Genomic DNA, 16,160 nt, shown 5'->3' on the forward strand with positions numbered 1-16,160 from the left:
GTCTGTGGAAGTAAAAAATAGTGGAAGGGGTTTATTCCTCCAAAAAAATTCTAAAACTTTAAAACTTGTCGTGAAGTTGTCCCACATCATCTGAGGATTGTGTTGTGAGCTACAGTTATAACGCAGTGCTGCAAACCGATCCCTGCACAGTGCACTATCGGTAACAAATTTAAAGATTCTTAGAAATATTTCATTAAAACACAAATGAAAAGAGTTTATTTTGCATTTCAAAATTACATTATCTAATAGAGAAATTATTATTCAAGGAAAAGCCTCTCAATAAAATCGTTCATGTTTTTTCAAGCATTGGAAAAAAACCCACATAGAATCCAAACAAATGAATGAGGAACAAATACCGAAACATCAGAAAAGCTGCGATCACACTGAGACGATTTGGCCCGGGCCAGACCCGAGTCAAATTTGGCCCGTGCCTAATTAGAGAGCAGCGTTCACACACAAACCACACACACGATACTAAACGATGCTTAAACAAAGCGAAATGAATCACTTCCTTAACCAGTAGCAATTCAAATGCAATAATTTGACCAGTACTAAAATTTGGCTCCTGCCTGATCAAACATTTTTGTTTGGGCCAAATTTGGCCAGGGCTAGACTGGCAGCACTGGCCCATTTCGGCACTCGGAACACTTGTTCTGGGCCTAATTTTGGCACGGGCGAAAAAACGCTTGTGTGATCGAATAAAATATCCCGGTAAAATTCTAGTTGCACACTCGACTTGGCATTCAATTCTTCAAAACAAGCCGCGGCGATGTACAGTTTTCGAGCGATTAAATTCTTATTATCGGCACTCGCGCGCTGAGTCCTGAGCGTAAATTATATCTCTCATACGCCCGATAAATAAATTGCTGGGAAACACACATCGCCGTTTATTAATTTCTCCTATGATGTATAGATGCGACGTCAACCGAGCGAAGAAACATTACTTTTCGACGTGAAAAATTGTTAAATTGTATTTCCATGTAAAGGCAACTGAAGCATTAAATACAGATTGAGGTTATTGACGTGATACAACCTTCCTTTATATTCTGGAAATAAAAAGAGGCTTATTTTCGATCTAACTGCGAGAATAACAAACCACCTCGTTATTTTTGTCGTTTTTTTTAAACAGAATTTCGTTAAAACCTACTCTAAACATTATCTACGCCTAATCCTAAACACCCTCTCTTAATCCCGAACCTAATTGCTTGCATAAATCCTAAACCATATAAACCCTTTTTGATGAAGTCAGAATACCACAAAACCCAAAGATCGGTTTGAAAAATACCTTAACTTATTTGATTTCTTTATTAATAAGTTAAATCAATGTATGGGTTATTTTCTGTAGGGCTGTATTACGCGTAAGTCACAACAAAAGCATTTCTAAACCAGACACTATTTTTCAGTAAAACAAGTGACAGTTTGGGCTCAGTTTTTCCGTACAAGAGCTCATCAATTGAGGGATCAGTTAGGAAAGGGTTAATTGTGTTAGAATTCAATATGAATACTTTTTTTCAAAATATTTTCGGACTATTACTGGAATCTTTCCAGAAAATACAGACTTCTAATCAAATCGATATCTTTTTGATATTCTGCGGCTACTGTGGTTGATAGACTTAGCAAAACGAGATCTATAACTTATTCAATAGCTGACAGCAACACAGAGACGTGGTAATCTCGAAGAGTCGTTTGACAATAGCTGCGTTCACACTAGGATTTCAGTACGGTACTAAGCGTTCACACTAGGAAATTATTCAAGGCCTATTCGAGGCTTATTCAGTTCCGTACTGAAATACGCGGTTATTAAGCGCAGAATGCGATTCCGCGTCGAAAACCCGATCTCAGTACGACACTGAGCTGGCCGCGTATTTTCTGTAGTGTGAACACAGATTCGGCGCTTAGTTAGCCATGTATTCCCATCCTCGTAGTACAAAACACTTAGCACTAATTACACTCCCCTCTATTGGCACACTGGGTGACTACTATACTGGGCTTACTAAGTGCCGAATCGCGACTCGTAGTGTGAACGTAAATGGCTGTATAAGCGCCATATTTTGGTGAATTCGGCACCAGCGAAATATGGTAATTCGTAAGCGCCGAATCTAGTGTGAACGCGGCTAATATTCCAAAAAAGGCAAACGTACACAGCAAATTAGAGCGCGTGTCGTGGAATGAAAATACGCCAACTGTAAAGCACGAGTATGTCATTATATTACACTGGACAGTCAAAGCTATCGAGCCGTTCTAAATCTAACCAGCACCAGCGGGGAGAGACATACACATCAATATTTCCTGTCCGTGACAATTAGTTATGATAAAATGATGTTCATTGGTCTCGTAGTACACAGCCTGCTGCATATTATGAATATTGAGTGATGTTGGTTTCCGCTGCTCTACTAAATCTCCTCACTCATCAACTCGCTTGCTGTCTTGGGCCTGTGCCGAGGGAGGTGGGTTCAGGGGTAGCGAACAAACCCCCTAAAATGCCCTTCAAAAGGTCAGCGTCATTACCGTTTATAAATGTTGAGGGACACATGATACGCCACGGTCGGCTGCCGCAAGGTATATTAATATTAAGACGAGATAATTTCAGCGAAAATGAGCACGAACGAAATTCGTTCATTATTAACGAATCTACAACACCGATTAACTGACGAGTTGTCTAGACGTAAAGCTGAAACTCTCAACAACGGATTTATCTAGCAAATCATAATTTGTAATATAAAGGGCTGTAGCCGCTAAGGGGTGAGCTACAATGACGATGACTGAGTGAATGAACGCCAGAATATCTTTAGGCGGAAAGAATAAATTCTAACGTCCTGTCAACTCGTCGAAGCGAAGTTTTTTTCGCGCAAGTCGGAATTTTTCCACCCATTCAATGCTCGCGGTCATTTACAAAACCTGAAAATAAGAGACTCGATTTCCATGAGTGTGTCTGTCTATAAGGGGGCGGGGGCCCGAGAATGGTCACGCGAGGGTGATTACGTACTCATCGAACGTCGGGCTGCCGTTAGTTGATATTTTCCACCTTGAGGATAGTTACGAAACCGACGCGGCATTCGTATCATCATGGTTATTACAAATCAGTCACAGGAGAATCGACGGTAATTATTTAGTCTGGATACCGACCAACATCTACATCAAAAATTAATACATATAATGAGAGAGAGGGAGAGAGGGAGAGAGGGAGAGAGGGAGAGAGGGAGAGAGGGAGGGAGGGAGGGAGGGAGGGAGGAGAGAGAGAGAGAGAGAGAGAGAGAGAGAGAGAGAGAGAGAGAGAGAGAGAGAGAGAGAGGAGAGGGAGAGGGAGAGGGAGAGGGAGAGGGAGAGGGAGAGGGAGAGGGAGAGGGAGAGGGAGAGGGAGAGGGAGAGGGAGAGGGAGAGGGAGAGGGAGAGGGAGAGGGAGAGAGAGAGAGGGAGGGAGGGAGGGAGGGAGGGAGGGAGGGAGGGAGAGAGAGAGAGAGAGAGAGAGAGAGAGAGAGAGAGAGAGAGAGATACATTTGTATCGTAGAAGTATGTGCAGCAGCAGCTCAGGTGACAATGTACGAGCGATGAGGCGTGAATGTAGCAGGTAGAATATTGCAAATCTAAGTATCCGTCGATGAATATATCCGATACGCAGGCTTCATTAAACTCGATCGCGATCGGCAAAACGGATGAAACAAAACACGGCCGCCAAAGAATTAACTCGCTAAAATTATTATCTTTTATTCACGCGCAGCAACGAGCCTTCTGCTCGTAGACCAACGGGAAAACCAGTCCCCGTTAACTAAAAATGAAAAGCTTTCGTAAGTTATTAGTTGAAGGCGTTCTTATTTTCAATCGCAATGGGGACGAAACAAGAAAACGTACGCCGATAATCGAAATGATCTTTTGGTGTAAGTAGTATATTAAAAGTCTAGGAGAACCTGTTCGTGTTACTGGCCCCTGGACTGAGAAACTGACATTATAGCCTCAATCAGGCGAAGCACCTTCACAGGTAAACCACTCACTTCATACTAAACAATGCCTCGAACAAAGCGAAGTGATTCACTTCCAAAACCTTTTAGAATTCACACACACAAATTCGACCAGTGCTTGGCTTGGGCCTGATCCGACGTTTTTGGTCGCGCCAAATTTGGCCAGAATTGCTCGCGCGATCGCGGCTAACAATTTACTTTTCGATTACCGGTGACACTACTAGCGCCTTTGTTATTTCATTTTAGTGCTTCATCCATTTTTCCCCCGCACACCGGCAGTAAGAAGATGATCGTCGACCGATCGGGCGTCCGTGGATGGGAGGAGAAAAAGCCGCACGACGCCATCTCGTAAGCGCGGATGAATTCATTGTTGTTGTTCATATTATCGCGACGGACAATTTTCGTCCGACCGACCGAAAATTGAGAGATAATTTCAGCAGCCTACGACGATGGTGATGATGATGACGATGATGAAGAGAGACTTTAAGAAGTAATGACGCGAGGCAAAATAACACTGACAGCGAATGAGCTGTAGTCGCTTTGAAAATGAGCCGAGAGCCAGACTTAAATAGACGGAACAGTCGCGGGCGTCTCCATTACTCAGAAGATTTGTTCGGATTCATGCTTTTCGCTCGAGCTCAAATATCGAAGCCGGTATTTAGAGAAGATGATATCGCGCAGAGTCCCTGGGATGGTTTCAGTACAAGGAAACCGTTTTATCGGATTGTAAATATCTACCCGCCGATTGAAAAGAAATTTCCAAAAAAAAATTCGGAAAAAAACAAATTCGAAATGTAACAACTTGAAATAAAAAATCCGAGACATTCATGATTTTTCTACTGCATTCATCGAGAAATGAATTTTTCCCATAACAAAGTTTTTCTCTTGTGAGACAAAAACAAAGATTTTCTTTATTGTCCGACTATAACAAGGTGACCATAGGTCAAGGCTGGCTCATTCAGAAATATGAATTCGAATGTTACAACTTGAAATAATAAATCCACGTTCATGATTTTTCTACTGCATTCTACTGAGAGTTTTAATAGGCAACAAATTTCGGTCTGGCACTTGTTTTCTCGCAACGAAAACAAGTTTTTCTCTTACGTGAACAATAACATCGTTTTTCCTGTCAGACGATAACAAGGCGACCATAGGTCAAGGCTGGCAACATGCTCGTCGAAATACTGACTCCCGACTTAAAATCCAGAGTGCCCGAACGAGGAAGTGCGCGTGTCGGCTTTGATGTTACTCAGTCATCAAAAGCGCTAGGGAAATTAGCTAATTAATACAACACGACGTACCACTAGAGAGAAAACGGGCGGTAACTAGCTTACAGGAACACCTGCCAGTGACATCGCGCGCACGCACACAAAATAAGCCTCGTAAACATAATTAGTGCTATAACCTCTCAAGTGGTGTCGTAAAATTCAAGGCGATCATCGGAGGCAGCAGAAATTATACGCCGACCGAGCGTTGAGGTTACAATATTGATGATGAGAGTAATTCGATGCACTCAAATCGAACTGCATCACAGAATATAATAGCCGCCATTACAGGGCGACGATTTGGCCCGCGCCTAATTAAAGAGCAGCATTCACACATAAGCCACTCACTCGATACTAAACAATGCTTAAACTATGCGATGAGAGTCACTTCCGCAAGCAGTAGCAATTCAAACACTTATTTGTCATTTTTCTGAAATTTGGCTCAGGCTTGGTCCGACGTTTTTGATCGGGCTAAATTTGGTTAATATGTTTACAAGAGGCAAATTGTGGTCTGGATCATCATTTAGAACAACATCATTCAAACATACAACAACCTATAAGAATGTATCGTTTTCAGCAAACAATAATTGTTGGAATTAACCTAATCTACGGTTAATGAAGTAGTGTAATTAAAATTGCGAAATCTATCCAAGTTTTTCATAACCAATACAATAATAATGATAGATTTTGTCAAATCTTGTCGAGAAATTAAACTTCAGGGGCAAGAGTTCGATCTGTGTCTTCATACCATCAGGTTTGAGTACCTGCCATGGTGGGTTATACGATACAATTCGGTGTGATAATTGTGGTAGACATTCCGCCAACCAGAGAATCCTTTCAGTTGTTACACTTCATTACCATTCGAAGCATTACAGGGGGCACATTGAGAACATATGTCACCTTCCGTCTGAATTAAAATTCTCTCTGCTCCAGCAGAACGAGCAGCGCGGGTATGAAGAAATTACCAGTGAAAATCAGCGAGAATTCATCTAACATCTAACATCAAATTTGAGCCTAGAACCGTGGAACTGAACTAGGGACCGAAACAAAATCCCTATCATCTACTGATATGAAAGAATTCAATTATTTCATCTGCCCCGGTGATTGGCGGTAGTTGCTTGTTTGATCATTGCAAAGTCTCTCAGGCAGACGTCGTTAACATTAGTGTACGAGGCATTCGGCAAATAAAAATACCATTAGGCAACCGATGTCCCGAACATGTCAGCGTTCGGGGAGGAGTTGTTGACATTTTTACCCAGGATAATCGACGACACGGGGAAATTCGTGATGTTAACAGAATTGCCAATTAGGGAAACAAGCATTAAAGCATTACAGATAACGAGACATTCATCAACCGACTGCGATGAAGTCAATTCGATGAAGTCGCTGAAGTCAATTCGATGAAGTCGATTTATCGTTGACCCAGTAATTACAACAGTGGCAGTGACCACAAATCATATGCTTAACATTTTCAACTACTCCACTTTCTCAAACATTTCAAAATTTCAGCAAACCAGGGATAGACGAGACGATACACTAAAACCCTAAAAGATACATCAATTTCAACCCTTTACGAAATCTTTCAATAGATGATGCACAATTTTTGACGATGAAGTTTTGTTACTGGGCAACATTTCGATTTTTTCATCGCCATAAAAACCATTACAACAATGTTCATATACATCGACCCCTATTATCTTAAGGGTTCTGTGTGGGTCAATGTGCACTACGTCATCAATGTCGACATTCCAGAATGACAATTACTCAATTTGATTTTTGGTTACCAGTCAATTCAATTCAATTATCAATAATATTCAAATCCAAAACATCATTATTGATCCTCAATATTATTCAATTTATATCATACTGTATTATCTATTGTCGACAATTTTCACCAAAATATGTTTTATTTTTCAAGGCCTCATTTAACTATCGAGTTAGTTTTCTTTTTGAATCTTAACTACGGTTCTTCATCAAGTACAGATGAACTGAACATATTGGTTGCCTTATATTAGTGAAGATTAGCAATGTTGGTGAAAACGGGAAAAATGGGAAAAAAACACATTTTTTCGAAAAATTCAAACTGAAGACAACACTGGTGCGGTGGTGTGCAACAAGACGTGTTCAAACAGGTGGGAGCAACACAGACACATGCATGGAACTAACCTTTCGTGGAAAATGGTCGAATACGACCGGTGGTGATGGTGGTGGCCGTTGGACCTGACGAAGAACAAAATCATTTATTACATCATTTAGGAGTTCGTTACTCATACAAGGATCATCGACGTGCATTCATTTGCAGGGGGTAACGAAAAATGGAAATTATGGAAAATTTACTCGAGAGTCACTAATAGGTGTGACTGGTGTTACCACAACACGTGCGTGTTGTATTTTGGTGATAAAAAAAGTTTTATAGACCAGTTTTCCCTTAAAGCCTTTCAGTACGTCTACACCGCAGTGCAGTGTATAAATCGGTGGTGTACTACACTGTATCGTGGTGTAATGATGTTGTTAGTCCATTTAATTGGTTTTCCAACTCTGTTGATAGATGGCAGCACCTGTCAAACACAGCACTACTAATGTAACTAACAATACACTGGTATGATGTTGACACACTAAAGGCGTATGCCCGTTATTCTACACACTAGTGTAGAATTCTTTGAAATTTTCAAATTACCTCCAGCACTTTCAGGTATTAAAGTCAGTACTAAAAGCATAAATCATATTTAACGCCTTCGGCCCCAGGGAAAGCCAATCTGTTGGACCAATTGAATAAACCGCCGAGTTCTAATTCTGAAATGGTCCATAACACCAGCCTTTCTGGAGCTTTCTTCTTCTGTACGGACGTTGCCCTATTCATCACTCTTCTGGACGATTTAACAGTGAAGTGAATGCGCAATCGAAGATAAAACTGTACAAGAGGATATTCCGCTTGATTTATCTTCGATGTAAAACGGCCAGACGAAACGGTTTCGATCGTCTTAATCGTCAGCCGAAGAAGTCGTAGATAAATCGCGAGAACGACCGGCTTGAAAAATCGACCGCGTCGAAAGGTAGTTTCTTTTACTGCCATCGGAAATTAGGGAATTACCCGAAACACTCGCATAAATCACTCGACCATGCTAGCTATCGAGGGAAACGGCGCCTTATCCAACGGGAAATCGCCATCAATCGAGTGCAAGAGCGTTGATAATCAGGATTCAAGCGTTGACCCTTTTCTGACTAGTCCCTATACCGCTGGGCCCGGCTTTAAAGACTGGTATTAACTTTAACTCCAAGGGCATACTCAATTCATTTGCAATTAGTTAACCCCTCGGTTTAAGTTGATACCGGTCGATAAAACCGGGCCCTGGGATATAAGAAATGGCGACGTATTATCTGATTCTGAGACAATCAACTTTCCTGAATGGCTCGTAATCGTATCTAGTTACCTAACCCCGTTTAACTGAAACTAGTCACAAAAGCCTAATTATTCAATACCCATACATACAGTTTGATCAGTAAAGCCTGATCAGTAAAGACAGTGGCACTGGAAAAGACATCGGTCTAGGCAAAGCCACTGGAGCTTTTGCATAGCTTTAAACTATGGAAGTCCCAACAGTACAGTCTCAAGACAAAACTGAGGTTGTATAACAGCAATGTGAAGTCTTTCTTCTTTATGGAGCAGAATGTTGGCGAATCACCAAAAGTGACACAGACAAACTTAACGCCTTCCACTATCGATTTCTTCGAAAAATATGCCGTGTATTCTGGCCAAACAGGATAACCAATTTGAATTTGTTCAGAATGACCAATAGCCAAAGTCTAGAAGTTGAAATTAAACGTAGAAGACTGAATTGGTTCGGACACATGCTCAGGATGAATCAGTCCTGAATCCCAAAAATGGCATTGAGATGGACATCTCATGGTAGACGTAGGCGTGGCTGCCCCAAAACCACATGGAGATGCACCATTCCTGCTGACCTCACTTCAGCGAGTCTTATCTGGGACCAGGCTTAACACACAGCTAAGGACCGGTCCAAGTGGAGAAGTTCGTCACTGCCTTATGTCCCAGAGGGGATGAAGAGGATTAAGTTAGTATACATAGTTTGCCCCGAGTTTAACCTGAAAAGTCTAAAAAAAACCAGGTGCGAAAATGACCAAAATTGTAGGCTGGTTTTACCTGAATTTTTCATAGTGTCCGATTAAATGAGCTAAATTTCTAATTGCACTAGCATTCCATGAGATCATGTCATTCGTACGCTGTACATCACATGCTTAAAGTTAATGAGAACGTTTCAAAAGAATAGACACGTCTAATGGACAAGACAAGTACAATAAGATGGAATTGGTACGAATTGGTTGTTCTTTGTCAAAGAAAAAACAGTAATGCATAGAAAATACGAAGTATAGAGTCGATGATACAATTGAGGACTCATTCGGTGACGTTTGTTAGGAGGGATGAGAGCGCCATGTGCTTGTTACACAACGCGAGGAGGAAGCAATTCAGATATGATTATAGAGCGCTGTAATAGCTTGTGAGAGATTTACCAGTAACTCTGTGTCAAAGTGTGGAAATCCATTACCGGAGCTGTATCTCCATCGCATATAAAACGCCACAACTTCGTGGACTTTTTCACATTCTAACCAATCTAGTTTGTATTTGTTTTGTATCCTAGCATACACGGTGGAAATTCATATGAAGTTAACACTGTAGATGCTAACTACCACGGCATTGCCAAACATAAGCAAAAATTTATAATTCACTTATGCCTAATGAGGCAAAAAAAGACAGGAAGATGAGGAGAGCTTGTTAGAAGAATTCGATATTAAACTAAAAGCTTTTAGGCATATGAATCTGGTTCATGGTTAAACCTAAACGTAAGTCTATAAAACCGAAACTGAGAGCGCTTCCATCGTCCTCAGTCGTTAAAAGAAAATGGTAATAGCCTTTGGATCGTTAACATTTGCATGGATTGTCGCCAAGCGAATAAACGATGGGGAGTATTTACATATTTGTTTATACAGACAGGACACAAATCACGTTGTGCGGCATAAGCTTCAAAGGAAGAAGTAAGTTGTTAAACACGAGGCCACAGTCCACCACCGACAATGACGATGCTATTACGGTCATTACAGATACGCCGGTGCTGAATGCTAATAAAGTGGATCAGAGGGGTACGGTGGATGACGTTTGACCAATCGATCCGTCGAAATGATGCATGGAATGTTTCGATATTTCCGTCTGGCGCCATGATCGATGGCTAGAGACCGGTGATTTTTAATACGTTGAATAGTGATTACTGCATTTCATTACGCATTCCGGCTGAAATCAGTCAAGAAACCAAACTTAAAACAATGATATGTAGATAACGATGATGAATTTCATTTCTATATAGAGCGCTATTTTCTAAAAGATGAAGATTCACCGCACTTTATTTACAGTATTGAACACTTTGGATGAAAAACAGAGCACCAATAATGCCCAACTGAACAATAGCTCACCTGGTGGATCCTCACTCGCTACAGTGGAATCATCATTGAATTTATCTAATTCAATTTACTTAATTCTTTTAACATTTAGGAAATTATGAAAATATTCTAATGAGATCCAGTATTGATATCTGAACAGCAGATTGGCGCACCTTGCCACGAGAAGATACCGGTTCCCATTGCTGAGATGACCAGAATGTTAAATCCAAGTACCACAATCAGAAAGCCGAAAAGTTAAAATATCAAAATGTTAGAAGAATTCACAACAAAATCCGAATTTTCGTCTGATGACCTGAAGGTCATTTCATTTAATGCATTATGAATTGGTAACTCACTGGAGCATGCAATTATGAATGAACTTCTGTCTGAACTTCACTTGAAAATATAAGAGAAAGTAGTAATTTCTCAGGTGAAACCACAAAATTACAACAAGCCAAGCAAGAGACCAGACACATGACATCCACATCTGAACACAAATCAGTTTACGATTTCGTCGACTCATGCGGAAATTGAGCCAGACCAAAACTGATAATTCGATCACGATTGCCATTTCATCGCCCGAAACGTATCCAGACGACGCACCGATGGATCTCCTCTGATCCATGATAATTTGATAGCTAGCGTCTAGTCGCGCCGATGCAGCGATACCTGTGAAAACCAGACATATCATGTGCACCACAGTGAGGTGTATAAATCGGTGATGGACTTTACTAGTACACCGCACTGTGGTGTATTGATGTAATTAGTAATTACTTTTATCTCTCATGAAAGATGGCAGCGTCTGTTAAACACAGTTAAATATTAGTAACTTACAATACAATTATAAAAATTTCAAATTATCTCCAGCACTTTAAGTCAGCACTGAAAGGGTTATGCATTAAAGAGCATCAATCCTTTCTAATACATTCAAGTTATACTTTACTTCACCATTGCCTACATTCATGCAATCAATCAACTCAATATCAGAAGCAAGACTTAATCAAGCGAATGAATGCACCAATCCAAGTACCATTAAAATGGAGGTAGGGTCAGCCTTGCAACTGCCAGCAACTTAATATGACCCATTTCTCTGCAACTGACAGTGACAATTGAACCGCAAGGCACATCGAGCCACGCGCTCTACACTACAGGGACAAGTATATCAGATCGAGTTGGCATCACTTCCATCCGATGAGCTGGTAATCTCCTCTCACATCTTTTGAAGCCAATAGTTTATTCCTATGCTGGGTAGTAAATTATAGCTCGTGGACACACTGACCTGACCCTCACATGAGTTCCCAGAGGACGTTCGTGATGGAGGCATTTTAAGGCATGTCACGCTACGCCCTCGTAATCACAGAGATCCGATATTAGACGATCTGACCTCTGCTTAATTAGTTTATGCTGTTAGTTCTCTCCCAACTCATTGGTCCATGTAACTCGTGTTTTGACAACGAGATATTTGCATCTACTACGATTTTCAATGAATCTATAAATTAAGTATGTAAGTTTGGATGTGGAAATCATGAAAACAACATGACAGCATGAAAATTACAAAACAAATGGGTGGAACATTCTTAGATGCATGGCAGTCAACAAGTTTTTGCTCATCCGCGACATCTTCAAGAGTAAAAAAAAACTATCGATGAAACATGAATCAAACGAGTCTTTATGGAAGAAACCACTTGTGAATGAAATTTTTGAGATGAAAAGTAACAGTTAAGAACATTCCGAGTTCGAATTAAAAGAAATCACATGCGAGACGCCCGCTCGAGATTGATTTGAAAGGCAATTTAAGAGAGCAGATTGTTTAGCTGGAAGCTATGGAAGAACAAAGTGCCTGCAACGCGCACAGATTACTGCCTTTATTATTATTTAGACGGGTAAATCTTTATGAAAATCACTTGCAACACTACGACAAAGCGAAAAGTAAAATAAAGGAGTCGAACTGGAAAGCATTCGGTCAAAATCGACAACGCTTCTTACTATATATGCGATATTGGACCAAAATGATATCCATCTAAGCCGCGTTCACACGACAACTAGTTAGACCGGTCTAAATGGGTCCGTACCTGGTCCGGTCCAAATTTAGGCCAGACCAAATTTTGGTGAGCGTTCACACGGCGTTTTGACGCGCGTTGATAAAATCGCTTGTCACCGGACCCACAACGTCGTTATCTGCTAAATAATTAATTGCGCCTGGATGAAGTCTTGCTTCCAGATTCGAAGTATAGCAAGACATTCTTCATTTGACCAATTCGATCCTTTGTCAGACTTAGACATTTTTAGGAACTCGATTTTATTCTATCACGCCGAAACTCTAAGTGTCCAGTATATCATATCCAGTTGCTGCAAATCAAGCATAACTGACTCAAGCTGGTCTACAATCGGTTTTGCCCCAAGTTGTCCTGGCATCATCTGTTGCGGTGCATTGCAGCCGACATCAGTCCTCTCCACCATGGAGATATGGACACTTCATAACAGAATTATCAAAATTCATTTCAACGATTATTGGAAGCCACAGAATCGTTAATTGGTAAACTCTTCATGTTTTTTCCACATCCCCTTTCAAGCACGATTTTTCCCTTTTCAATATAGCCGGCATTTCCACAGAACTCTTCGAGATTAATTGAAGTAGCACCGCAATTATGCGATGTCATATTCAGTCATCGACTTTAACAACGTCAATGTCAGCGATCTATCACCGACATTGGTAACAAAGAATTCATATCGAAAAATTCCAATATAAAAAGCCTCTCGATCGAAAGAACGAACTCGCGAGTAATCGCGACGTCAGTTGACTACCAGACGAGTTGGAAAATTCTTATCGAAATGAATACCGATTGAATCATTTCAAATTCATTATCAGTTGCATTGAAATTCAAGCTAGGTTGTTAAATCTATAATAATTACATCCCCCACATTTTTCTGTCCACATGTTTGTCTGGCATAAGAATTTTCATTCAGGTACAGCCTGGTAGAGCTCGGCCTGTCCTCGCTTAGGCTTGTCTTCCACAAAATGGTGGCAGTGGCGGGCAAAAAGAATCAATACAAAGATTTGTCTTTAGCAGTTTCCACAACATGGGTGCGGCGACGTTTTTTCTAATCACTCATGTAACAATTTCGTTCAGCGCCCACCTGCCACCCGCGCAGTATTCTACGATGCTAGGATTCGGTTCTCCATGCCAAGAATATAAATATAAGCAAATGGCGAAGAAGACTGACATTCTCGAAATGATGGAATTGGAAACAGGTCCACTGCAGCCGAGACCCAAACACTTATTACCAAGTATGTGCCCGTTTCGTGGAAACAAATGCCTATACTTGCACTCGCTCCTGCCAATGCGTCCGCAATTGTCTGGTGGAAAACCAGCCTTACTTATAAAGTTGCAATGACTCTTAATAACTTTGAGTCCAAAGTTCGACATTCGAAGATTTAAATTCTCCATTATTTTAGTTAATACTTTATCAATTGAGAGAATCGGGCCCGTTAAGAAAAATATCCTTCATGATTCGATGCCTTAAAGTATGTAGACAGAATATTTACCCAAAAATTATGGAACTGGTGCTTGAACAACCGTTCAAAGGCTTTCAAGAATCTCCAGTTCGAAGCTTCAGGGATCATTGATTGATTGTCAGCGCTAGCTAAGCAGTTGTGTCCGTCTACATCGTCGAGGTTGGTGTCTCTCTCCGGAAAAAAGTGTACATTAACTGTCGCTATACAGCTGGTGTTTCTCACCCGTACCCATAGGAAAATCGACCGTATTCATGGAACCGTGGCTCCATTTTTGATCATCTATGGACAAGGCTGTGGAGATCATTGATATCAGATTATCATACAATCCGATCATCTTGCCGCTCGTATTTGCCTTTCATCCGAATTTACAGCACTAAGCGCTGCACAGAGTGATGTCCATTTTGCCGTTCACCAATTGTGAAGTTACATTTACTCGACCAGTGATAACACACATTATACACACCTGTCTCTTGTTCGTTGACTTGGAATCAGATGGACGCATTCACGTTTCATAAAGTTTCGTTCAACCCATGCTTTCTGGCTCTGCAAGACAAAATGGTATATCAAGTAATAAGAGACTGGAGAATAAGAATTTTCAGAAAAAATTCGACAAAAAACCGTAGCTTTTATATCGAGTTCAATTCTGCAATAACTTGCAGTTTCGTTAACTTCAGGATCCTGTTCCACAGTTGTGAGTTAGAGTTAACTCAGAGTTAAAATCAGTTCATTTTCAATGTTTTCACTCAAATCTTAACTACGGAACTAAGTCCAGTGTATTGAGGCAATATTTAACCTCATAAATGGGGTTTCTTTAAATCTCGTAACTCAGAACAGACTCTAAATATTCTAGGAGGGATATCATAAGATATCACCGCTCAAAGAGGTGGTGAAGCTAGGTTGACAGCCCGACAATTAGAACGCTCAAAATATTTCAATTCCATATCCAGAGCGCTAATGACTAATTTCTTTGGCGAAAAATGTGCATGAAATTCGAAATCCGATGCTGTCGTTATTCTTGTTGTCGAACTATACAAACAAAAAACGCTACGCGCGGCGAAGAGTAAACAGCAAAAACAGAAGATTCGATGACACGATATCAGTGAAATCAGATCCACCCACCGTTGAAAAGGATGTTTTTGCCCTCAGTTTTATCCGCGCCGATATTTTCTTCGCGAAACAACTTAACACAATGTAAATGCTATGGCAATTGCAAAGTTTGTTTTTTCTCAAACAATCTACTTGAGTAGGGAGTAGTTTTTCAAAAAATAATACATACATGCAAGGGCAGGTGAAACACATCTCAATATTTATATGCCAATAAATGATGCTGATAGCTAGTTTATATCATCAGACAACAAAAGCACTGAATGCTTTATTAATCTGGCCACCTAGCCCTGGGGGCTTCATATTTTGGGCGTAGGTCCATTTAGAAGCATATCAGAGTTCATCCATAAACAGCATTGACAAAACGATGTGAGAATCGCGTATGATGAATATAGACCGGTGTGTACCAGCTTCGACTAATGGCGGAATAATAGGTTTTACGGATAATTGAAACATTTACCAAACTAATTCAACAGGACGAATTATTGCAAAACGATCAGACCTATTCACAATTAACAAAATAATCAGAAATAACTTCACAGAATGAGACCTTTTTCATAAAGATGGCACGCTCTAATAAACCCAGAAATTGAGCAAGTCCAGTAAAATCTGGACACAAAGTGAATCTAACATACGCCCCAAATACAATTAACTACCGGTAATTTCAAAGATCTTATCACAAGGCTGGTAATTTGCATCTGAAATAATGTGGTTTTAATGAGATCTTCAAAAGTTTCTAAATTCTAATTGTAGTATTTATTAAATCTATACAAACCCACTGGATGTAGTATTCATTAATTCGATTAAGCAAAAATTAACTAAGATTTAAAACTAAAAATCATCTTGTAATTAATTAAGTAATTTATG

At 40.4% G+C, this 16,160-nt stretch overlaps 1 protein-coding gene across 1 annotated transcript in view; it reads right to left on the reverse strand.

The window, feature by feature from the left end:
- LOC141905557 (transient receptor potential cation channel subfamily M member 3-like) overlaps window positions 1-16,160 on the reverse strand; it is a gene marked incomplete at its 3' end in the record, with an annotated part of 51,017 nt that overhangs the window by 322 nt on the left and 34,535 nt on the right. The window contains exons 4-5 of the mRNA XM_074794464.1: window positions 14,653-14,732; window positions 7,388-7,441 (exon numbers count right to left, since the gene is read on the reverse strand). Coding sequence (XP_074650565.1) covers window positions 7,388-7,441; window positions 14,653-14,732 — 134 coding nt within the window. The remainder of the gene's footprint in view (window positions 1-7,387; window positions 7,442-14,652; window positions 14,733-16,160) is intronic.

The sequence above is a fragment of the Tubulanus polymorphus genome, chromosome 5, assembly GCF_964204645.1.
Source record: "Tubulanus polymorphus chromosome 5, tnTubPoly1.2, whole genome shotgun sequence".
Lineage (NCBI taxonomy): Eukaryota > Metazoa > Nemertea > Palaeonemertea > Tubulaniformes > Tubulanidae > Tubulanus > Tubulanus polymorphus.